Raw genomic sequence first — 9677 nt, 5'->3', positions numbered from 1 at the left:
AGAGAAGGAGCCCGAGTCTCCGGAAGGGCGTTCAGTGGGGGCGCCGTGGCTCCCTCTCTCCTGTTGTCTCGGCGTCTCCCGAGGGAAGGGCGTCGGCGGGAGCAGGGCCGCCTGCTCCAGGCAGCCCTCCGGCGGCGCTGAGCTGCGCGCAGGCCCACGTGCCTCCCTCCCCGGCTCGCCCGGGGCCGTGGCGGTTGGGTGCGCCCGCAGCTGCTGGGCCGGGACGGGGGAACGGCCGAGGAACCCCCCAGGCCCGAGGGTTCCCCCCACGCCGCCGGCGCCTCCGCCCTCTGCGGCCGAGAGGCCGGCGTGGACTGCGATGCCCTCCGCCCCCCGCGCTGGGACCCCAGCTCGCAGCCATCCCGGTGGCGGCGGGCCTGGCCGCTACGCCCCGGTGGCCCGGCGGCCCGGCGCCCGCTGCAAGGACCACGCCATCGGGCAGCAGGTCTCTGCCGGTTAGCGAGGTCACACGGGATGTCCGGGACGCGGTGGGGCGGGCCTCCGCCTTACCGGGCCCCCGCGGCTGGAAGGGCCGCATCTGGCTTCCCGGCGATCGCGCCGCCCTGGGGCGGCCACGCACTCCCTCTGGGTACACCCCCGGGGCCGGGGCCCGGGCTGGAGGCCTGCTGTTCCTGGGGGAGCCCAGGGTGACTGGGGGTGGAGGTGACAGTCCCCACGGCTGCCACGGCTGGGATAGGAGCGTCCCTGGTGCGGGGAGGCTTTCATCGGCGTGTTCACCCGGCCTTGGACGCGGAGGGCAGAGCGGAGCGCTCTTGTTGCTGAGGAGCTCCCACAGGAAGGTGTCACCTTCCCACCCACACTCATTGGCCGTTGCTGCCTGTTCCCCTGTGACTGCGAAACTGGCTTGGAGGGCAGGGGGTCCTGGAGCGGCCAGACGCCCGGGAAGAGGAGGAAGGGGGGCGAGGCAGATGCGACACCAGCCGTGCTAGGCTTTGGGGGATGAGCCCACGAGGGCACGTGGCCACACATGACGGTCTCGCTCCCTGAGACTCAACCACGGACGGCGCAGAAAGGCGTGTGACCGACACTCACGGCTTTTAATCCTGCCCAGAAGGACAGGGAAAACCGAGGACAGAGGTTGGAGCAGGTTTTAGTATTCTGGGGCTGGGAGAGGAGAAACAGGGCACGTTTAATGAACATCTTAGCTCCACTGTTGTGCTTGAAGACGGAGAGGGAAGCTAACTTTGGTGCTGAGTCGGTGGAGTGGTGAGAACGCAGGGCTCCGTGGTGTCACCTGGTATTGGGACGGATGCTCAGAGGGGCTGGTAGGCGGGTGGGCGTCTCCGGACGATGCAGAATGTAACCAGCAGCAGGGTGAGGAGGCCGAGCGAGACCAAGCCGATGATGAGGGGCAGCAGGTTGAATTGGTCGCTGGGACAAGAGAAACCTGGCAGAGGGAGGGCCGGCAGGAATCATGGTGGAGGCCGCGCCCAGGCCAGAGGAGGGAGGAAGGCGTGGGGGTCGGGGGCGTTGGGAAGTAGGACTATTGGCTAGAAGACTAAGAGCAGTAAGGAAAAGGGGAGAAGGGTAGAGTTGCGGAGGAAACAGGACAGTTGACAAGCCTGAGAGAGGAAGGGAGGTTCTGGGCCCGACGCGGCGGGGGTGGGGTGGGGTGCTGTCCCAGCAGGCGGAGCCTTCGAAGGGGCAGGAAGAGGTCTTACTTGGTCCAAAGGCCCCCGAAGGGGGCAGCTGAGCGGCCTGTAGCTTCAGGTGGAGCAGGTCAAGGCGCAAAGCCGGTGCCAGAAGGACGCTTGCATTTCTGCAGCCGAAGCTCTGGCCCAGGGGGGCTTGGAGAGCTCGAAGGGATGAATTCTGGCCCGAGAAGGTCCACTCTGGAAGAGCGAGGAAGGGTCAGCTCTCCGTCCCTGTCCCCGCCCCCCGCTCTGGTCCCTTCGGGAGCCCAGACGTCCAGGGCAAGCGACGAGAGGGCAGGTTACTCACGCGCTGCCTGCGGGAAGGACACGTTGTATTCCAGAGCCAGGTAGTTCAGGTAGACCGCGCCCTGCCGTGGCTCCTGGGGATGTGACCAGAAGGCTCGGGGTGGCAGCGGACAGCCACGTGCCGGGAGCCGGGAGCGCAGCCAGGGACTGGTGGGAGGAGGGCAGGCAGGGGGTGGGGGATGCGGGGGAGGTACCTGCTTGAACCCGAAGCTGAGCTGTCCAGAGGGGAAGGAGAGAAGCAGATGGGGGTGGGTGCCCTCACAGCCCCCCTGGGGCTTGGTTTTGTTGGGGTTCAGTACGGAGATGCCCCAGGCCTGTAGAAGTTGAAATGAGCGTTCTGCAAGAACGCAGCCGTGCCATCCGCGGCTCCCTGCCCCCCCCCCCCCCCCCCCCCGGCCCTGCCTCGCTCCCTCGCCCCTGCCGTCTTCCGCCGGCTCTTGGCTTTACCTTTCCTCCGCCCTGGGTTGGGTACACAATTCCGATCTGAATCCGGGCTTGGAGCCGGACGCAGGGCCGGGAACCATTGGTCCAAGTGTAGTCTCCTGTGGCCTCCTGGGGCCCTGGGCTGGGACTGGGCGGGGGTGGCGGCGGCCCTGGGGGGGGGGAGCTGGTGGGGGCGGGGCTGGTGGCAGTGCTGTTGCTCGTCGTTGGATGAATGGTGGTGTTTCCGTGGCGGGGGGTGGTCGGGGGCCGGTGAGTGGCCGTCGTGGGCCGGTGAGTGGCCGTCGTGGGCCGGTGAGTGGCCGTTGTGGGCTCATGGCTGGTGGCGCCCGCGGTGGTGGTTCCATGGCTCGTGGTCGCAGGGCTTGCTGTGCTTTCTGTCGCTGTCGGGGTCGGGGTCACCGTGAAGGATGGCAGCAGAGTGGCCGACTTTTTATGAGGACAGTCGTTCCCTGTCCCCTGGGCTTTCAGCAGAGGAAGACTGGTTAGCAGCGGGTGGGCAGCTCCTCCGGGGGCCCCCTCCCCTCAGGCCGCTCTCCTTACCAGCCAGCAGCCCCACCAGGGCCCCCAAGAACACCACAGCCGGCCCCATGACAGAACGGCCTCACCTGGTCCGTCCGGGCCCGTCCTGTCTGTCCCAGCTGCTTGCTCAGCCCTAACCCCTCTGCCTTCGTTTGGAAAAGGAGGAATTAAGCTTTTGACTTCCTGTTACTGAGACAGTCCGCCCCCCGCCTGACTCAGGCACCTCAGCCCCAGCCACCAATCCCTTAGTCACGGGACTTTTGTCATCGAGGGGATGGCCCTGGCTTCCAAGCGGGAGCCCCCAGCCTCCAGAACGTCACACGTCAGTTTGGGGGCAGTCGATCCCATCGATGGATGGGTCGACCTCCAAGCACGTGTGGAGGCCCCAAGGGATTACAGACCAGCGGGCCAGCAGCAACCCCCAGTGCTCTCAGAAGCGGGGTGGTCAAGGTGTTGTGAAAGGGCTCTTCTCCCTTCCCCTCGTCGGGCGCTTCCTCTTGGCCGAGGCACGTGAGGCGCTCGGGACAGTGCTTGCGGCAGGTGGGCACCAGAGCAGGTCGGGATGTCCAGTGATGGGACGTTGTCGGGAGGGAGGCGGGGGAAAAAGCAACCCAAGGGAAATCTGTAAGGGTGATGACTGGGTGATGACTGGACGGGGCGGCACAGCCGGAGATATGTGCCCAGTAACAGGTGGGAGGGAAGGGGAGGCAAGAAACGAGAAGCCCAAACAGGCAGTTGCAAGTCATTTTATTCAGAATTTTGTGTTTTGTTTCCTGAATCAATAAATACTATACAAAACAATGTAAAAATGGCTACCATTTTTTCTCCCCTGCTCCCCCCACCTGGGGACAATCCCCTGGGCCATTTAACTCGCATTCTCCGGATTTGGTCCAGCAAATGAGGTTGAGTGACACTATGGCCCCTTGAATCCTCCTCAGAGGCGTTCAGCTGGGGTGGGGAGAGCCTCTGGGGGTTGGAGGTCGACTAGGTTACGGAGATGGATTAGTGTTTTTGGGAGAAGAGACGGCGCCTGGGGCAAGAGCCTGCCCCAAAGAAAAGGGGGTCTAAAATGTTCACGGTTCCTTCTTTTGCCTCAAAAAGTGACATTTATTCAAAGAAAAAAAAAAAAGAAAAAAATGACAAGATGTCCATCCCTTGGCTCCCTTCCCTCCCCCCTCCTGCTCCTCTTCAGCCCCCAGACTAAAGCCTGGGTAGGGCTAGGTAGCAGGACAGCCCCTCAGATGAGATCAGCAACATTGAGGGGCATTTCCTCAATGGAGGTGTTGTAGAAGGTCTCGATGTCTCGAAGAGTCCTCTTGTCTTCTTCTGTCACCATGTTAATAGCCACACCCTTACGGCCAAATCGTCCCCCGCGACCGATTCTGGTGGAAAACAAGGACATCTCAGTAGGAGGAACGATCAAGCAAAGGGGAAACGGAACTTTAGCTCAGGGCGAGCTGTGGGAACGTTCCAGACCCGCACTTACCTGTGGATGTAGTTTTCCCTGTTGGTGGGAAGGTCATAGTTGATGACTAAGGAAACCTGCTGCACGTCAATGCCTCTGGCCTAGGTCAGGGGAGAGGACAGGTCAGCACGAGAACCAGGAGGGGACGCATCAAGCCGGAAGGGACTGAAAGGTGTGTAGGCAGCCAAAGGCAGGCAAAGGAAACAGACATGCCCTCTCCCCCAGCAACCTAAGGCATGCCACGTTTTCTTCCAAGTTGCTACTTTCCTGAAGAGGGGCACAGGCAGGCCCCTTGGAGAGGGAATCACCTTGGATTTTCCCTTTTCCTTCCCACTCTCCCGGCGTCCCCCTACTCACCAGCAGGTCAGTGGTAATCAGTACTCGGCTAGAGCCAGAGCGGAACTCCCTCATGATAACGTCTCGTTCCTTTTGGTCCATATCTCCGTGCTAGAGCGGGAACAGAGGGGAGGGCATGGGTCACGGGCCCGCGGGCGCCGAGCAGCAGCCGAGAGGCGCGCCAAGGCCCCACCGCTGGGGACAAGGTGGAGAGCACGCACCATGGCGGACACAGTGAAGTCTCGGGCGTGCATCTTCTCAGTGAGCCAGTCCACCTTCCTTCGGGTGTTGATGAATATAACCGCCTGTGTGATGGTCAGGGTCTCGTACAGGTCGCACAGCGTGTCCAGCTTCCACTCCTGGGAGGGGGAGGGGAGACCAGTCAGGGGCTATACCAACCCCCCCCCCCCGACCGGCCCGCCTCCTGCCCCGGGGCCCCACCTCTCGCTCCACGTTGATGTAGAACTGGCGGATACCCTCCAGGGTCAGCTCCTCCTTCTTGACCAGGATCCGGATGGGGTCCCTCATGAACTTCTTGGTCACCTCGAGCACGTCGGAAGGCATCGTGGCAGACAGCAAAACCACCTAACAGAAAAGAGCAGCCTCAGGGTGGGGGACCCTCCACGATACCTGCCACCCCCGTTCCCGAGGACCCCCTGAAACAGAAGCCAGTGCATAAGAAGGCTTGAGGGGAGACCCCAGGATTCCTGTTGGCTCCTCTGCTCCATTACCCCAAGCACCCCACAATCTACAAAGGAGTCCTCGACTCTACGACACGAGGCTGTACACCTCTTCCTCACCTGGGTGTTGCTGTTGAGCTTCTGGAATATGTCATAGATCTGGTCCTTGAATCCGCGGCTTAACATTTCATCAGCTTCATCCAGTACAAACATCTTGATGTACTTGGGAGCTACGAAAGAGAGAAAACACCAATAGGTAGTGATAGGGAAGTATGAGAGAAAACTCACGTTTCCCAATAAAGAACAGAAAAGGGACAAGAGATCTGCTCTCAGAAAACGAAGGGTGATCCTTTGCCTGCGACTCCCATGCTAGGCCAGCTGACAGCCCTGGGAAGTAGAACACTCCCCGGGGCTGAGAAGACAGGGAAGCCAGGCTCAGATGACACGCATGGGCTCATCACAGAGCAACCCCCTCCCAGGCGCACACGGGCACCGTGGAGGAGACAGTGGATGGGGGGGGGGGCGCCACGTGCACGGGAGGGGAGACTCACACAGGTATCTCCGATTCAGCATGTCAAACACACGACCCGGGGTGCCCACGATGATATGGGGAGCCTCCATCTGAAGCTTCTGCACTTCGGCACGTACGTTGGTCCCCCCGATGCAGGCGTGACAGGAGGCACCCATGTAATCTCCTAACGCCATGACTACCTTCTGTATCTAGACCCAGAAAGAAGTGCCTGTGCGTTAACTGTGACCGTGCCAGGCCCCATTTAAAACGCTTCTGACGTAATGCTCTCCAACTCAGACATGCACCATTAAACTCACTTTTCAGGCAAGAAACAGGCAAATACTTCACTTAAGATTACATTGCCAGTAAATGACAGGCTCAGGTTTGAGCTTGGTCTGGCTCCTAAGAACACAAGGATTCACAGTAACCGCCCTTCTAAAAGCCACCAACGACCCATTTCATTTGATCTCATAGCAACCAGTTTTATGAACAAAATGCCATCTACCTGCATCCTATTGCACTCCTGCCACAGAAACTGTGCTAGGGGAGACATTCACTCTAAAAAAAAAAAAAGCATCTGCACACACACGAAGGCCCTCTGGAGTTCTAGAATTCTGCTTTGCTTGCACTACATTACCTTTGTTCGCAGTTAGCACAGAATCATCCTGATTTTTCCACAGAACTTTTCTACTTAGAAAAGACTAGCATCTCTGACCTTCTTCTCCAAGACCCGGGAAAACAGTCTATCGTTAGGATTTTGTGTACCCCAGGCATGAAACAGCTCTGGCCACCAACCCAGGCATCAAGCTAGGATGAACAAAGGACTGTCCGTCTGCTTTGCCCCTGGCTGATACAAGAGCACCACCACCACCAAGGGGTCTCTCTGCCCATTGCCAGGGGTCTGTTCATCAACAGCTGCCAAACTTGCCCGGCCAGCCAGGCTCCACCTCGCGGCCTTTTCATGTGACTCAGGAAATGGGTGGAGAAAATAATGCTTATTGTGTTTGGGTAAGAAATGGCTTATAATTAGCCCTAACAAGCCTTCAGAAATCCGGAAGTCCTTGGCTTATTTTCTCTACTTTTACATGGTGGTCCCTTTCTTCCCCCCGTGCTTCAGTTCTGCTGAGCTGGTGGCCCTTGCGGAGGACACCTCTGATTTTTTTGATTATGCTAATTATTTCTAAAAAGCATTCCTTCAAGAGAGGAGTTAGGAAGCTGCATGCTCACCTGCTGAGCCAACTCCCTAGTAGGTGCCAGGACCAAGGCCTGCGTAGCCTTTAGATCCAATTCAATCTGTTGCAGAATCGATATGGCAAAAGTGGCTGTTTTCCCAGTCCCAGATTGGGCTTGAGCGATCACATCATAACCTAAACAGATAAGCAGAAATTTGATACCAGAGTGCATATGTTTCAGGATCAAGAGACATTTCATGGCTCTGATCAATCAGCACCCAACAGAGCTATGTGGCAAGCATTAAGGGCTTCACAGACTTTACCCCGTCAAAATGGAACACCGACACCGAACAATCGGGAAGCAGGTCAGATTATTAACTCGTTTAGTACTACAGAAAATTGGCCTAGAAACACAGGTACGAACAGCAGTTACGAGCTGGCTAAACTACCTTACTGAAACTAAACCAGCGATCCGTGTGTCCAGGGCATGAACCAGGCGCAGGCACGGACCCAAAGCCAAGCTGGGATAAACAAGGAGTTGCTTTGTCCCTGACTGATATGAGATGAGCACCACCAAGCAGGTGCCACTCTACCCAGGTCAGGGACAGTCCAGAACTTGTCCTGGGGCCGAGGGATCTTACCCTTGATACAAGGGAGAATGGCTCGCTGCTGGATGGCAGAAGGCTTCTCAAAACCATAGGCGTAGATGCCACGGAGAAGGGACTCAGAGAGGTTCATGTCATCAAAGCTATCAACGATCTCATTCCAGTTACTCTACAGGATACAGAGAAATTCCAATGGTAGGACACACAAAGCGGTGTCCTAGCACTGAACCACGGACCCCGTACCTGCACCGGAGCTTCAGAGCCCCCCACCTCTCCTCCCTCCAGGGAAGCCAGCTGGCCCTACAAGGTCTGGGAAATCACCTTAAAGGGCGAGTCCACTTGTAAAACCAGACACCAGACAATGTAGAAAGACAGGACTCAACTCCAGCACTTAAGATACTTTCAACAAATCACCATGAAGGAATCAGGACAAGAGAACAGATCTACTCGGGAGGCAGGCAACCCCAGTCCCGGAATCAGGGGGCACGGCCTTTCCCAGAAAGGAGGGACAGACAGCGCAGGGCTCCAAGCTCACCTCGATGACGCCTTCGGGCTCCATCCCATCGGGGCCATTGTCTCTGGATCTGTTGGGTCAAAGTAGAAGCACGCCCACTGAGACGCGTCAGAACGCCCCCCAGCAGCTGGCGGCCCTGCACGATGCCATCGGCCCCTCTCCCGAGCGACCCGCCAGCCCCCCAGGACACAGCCCTTCCTCCACCCCCGAGCCAGACCCCCGCCCCCGGCAGGCCGCAAGGCGCGCCAGCGCGCTCCCGGGGCCCGGGCCGCTCCGAGCCCGAGCGCGTGCGCCTCCCCCACCCCCCCGCGGCCCCGGCGCGCCGGAAGTCCCGCCCCTCACCTCCCAGCTGCGAGGGGAGGACATCCCCCCTTCCCCCACGTCACTCCGCCCGCGCCCTCCCCCACCCCCTCCAGCCCGTCTCCCCCCCTCGCGGTGCCCGGATGTGGGAGGCCGCGGGCGGTGGCGGCCTCGCGCACAATGAGCCCCAGCCGAGCTAGCGAAGGGGGAGATTGCACAACACTCAGAAGCCAAGCGGGCTGGGGGAGGGGAGCCCCTCGGGCCGCCATGTGCTCGCTCCCTCGACCACCCGGCGGCGTCTCCCCCCGCCACGGAACAATCCACACCCCGCCCGCCCCCGTCGCGAAATGGCGTCGCCCTCCCATACCTCAGGCCGCTCACCCCCGAAGGAAAGTGGACCTGCCCATCCGCAGTTTGCCAATTGCCCGGCTTGTGCGGCAAAATGGACCCGCCCGCCCGGCGCCGGGTGGGCTCCCGGTGCCTCACGCGGCCGCTCCTCGGGGTCAGGCTCGGTCCTGGCCGTCAAGAAAACCAGCACACTGAACGGCCGGCTTCTTCCGCCCCGCCCCGGCTCTCCGGGCGCCCCCCGCGCCGGCGAGTGGTCCCGTCGGAACCCCCCGGAGCCCCGAGCGCGCGCGGCCCTCCCTCCGCCGGAGAGGCGCCCGGACCCGCCGGCCCGGGCCACGCGCGCTGGCGGCCGCCGCCGCCGCCGTCCCCCGCGCCGGGTCGCGACCCCGCCTGGCGCTCGGGCGCCGGGGCCTCGCGCGCCGCGTCGTGGGCGGGAGCGGCCTCCCGGCGGGCCTCGCACGCCGGGCCCCGAGGGCCGGGCCGTCCCCGCTCGCCGCCCAGGCCCGGGCCCTGCCCCCTCGCCCCCCAAGACCGGGCCTCCCGGGCGGCTGTCCCGCACGGCCCCGGGCGGGGAGGGGCGGCCCCGGCGGTGGGCCTCGGCTGCCCCTCCCCCCGCCCCGCGGGGCCCTCGGCAGGGAGCGGCAGGGCGAGTGGCCTCGACCTTTTGCAAAAGGGCTTCTTACCGGGAATCCTGACTCGCAGACATGATCCTTAGAAACTAGGGCGGAGGGCCCGCCTATCGACAACTTATAGAGCGCCCGACCCCGCCCCAGACATCGCATTGGCTTGGCCGCCTCGGCCCCGCCCGCCGGCGCTCCGCGA

General features: G+C 61.3%; 2 protein-coding genes and 4 non-coding genes across 7 annotated transcripts; all 6 read right to left on the bottom strand.

Moving 5' to 3' along the window:
- Window positions 1-1044: 1044 nt before the first annotated feature.
- On the bottom strand, window positions 1045-3080 carry CD68 (CD68 molecule). 2 transcript variants are annotated; one of them, XM_045890062.3, is made up of 6 exons: window positions 2946-3080; window positions 2409-2866; window positions 2156-2275; window positions 1963-2035; window positions 1683-1853; window positions 1045-1408 (listed from the first exon to the last, which is right to left on the bottom strand). In XM_045890062.3, the coding sequence occupies exons 1-6, from the start codon at window positions 2992-2994 to the stop codon at window positions 1275-1277; spliced, it is 1005 nt and encodes a 334-aa protein (XP_045746018.1). In that variant the 5' UTR covers window positions 2995-3080; the 3' UTR covers window positions 1045-1274. The 2 variants fall into 2 exon arrangements, with proteins under 2 accessions (XP_045746018.1, XP_064438697.1); XM_064582627.1 differs by having other exon boundaries at window positions 2156-2176.
- A 574-nt stretch (window positions 3081-3654) lies between these two features.
- Window positions 3655-9647, bottom strand: EIF4A1 (eukaryotic translation initiation factor 4A1). Its single transcript, XM_045890053.3, has 11 exons — window positions 9539-9647; window positions 8229-8277; window positions 7730-7862; window positions 7144-7283; window positions 5957-6125; window positions 5526-5635; window positions 5167-5310; window positions 4947-5084; window positions 4747-4836; window positions 4411-4490; window positions 3655-4306 (listed from the first exon to the last, which is right to left on the bottom strand). The coding sequence occupies exons 1-11, from the start codon at window positions 9559-9561 to the stop codon at window positions 4162-4164; spliced, it is 1221 nt and encodes a 406-aa protein (XP_045746009.1). The 5' UTR covers window positions 9562-9647; the 3' UTR covers window positions 3655-4161.
- LOC123854808 (small nucleolar RNA SNORA67) lies at window positions 4562-4704 on the bottom strand. Its single transcript, XR_006793366.1, has one exon. It is a non-coding gene; the product is annotated as a small nucleolar RNA SNORA67 (small nucleolar RNA).
- On the bottom strand, window positions 5731-5871 carry LOC123854833 (small nucleolar RNA SNORD10). The gene has a single exon (XR_006793391.1). It is a non-coding gene; the product is annotated as a small nucleolar RNA SNORD10 (small nucleolar RNA).
- Window positions 6674-6818, bottom strand: LOC123854824 (small nucleolar RNA SNORA48). Its single transcript, XR_006793382.1, has one exon. It is a non-coding gene; the product is annotated as a small nucleolar RNA SNORA48 (small nucleolar RNA).
- On the bottom strand, window positions 7561-7695 carry LOC123854823 (small nucleolar RNA SNORA48). Its single transcript, XR_006793381.1, has one exon. It is a non-coding gene; the product is annotated as a small nucleolar RNA SNORA48 (small nucleolar RNA).
- Window positions 9648-9677: the final 30 nt, after the last annotated feature.

This window comes from Mirounga angustirostris, unplaced genomic scaffold (assembly GCF_029215605.1).
Source record: "Mirounga angustirostris isolate CCGP_5_RB_7025 unplaced genomic scaffold, mMirAng1.0.hap1 SCAF_17, whole genome shotgun sequence".
Lineage (NCBI taxonomy): Eukaryota > Metazoa > Chordata > Mammalia > Carnivora > Phocidae > Mirounga > Mirounga angustirostris.
Note: the sequence above shows the minus strand (reverse complement) of the source record. Positions and strands in the feature narration are given on the sequence as shown.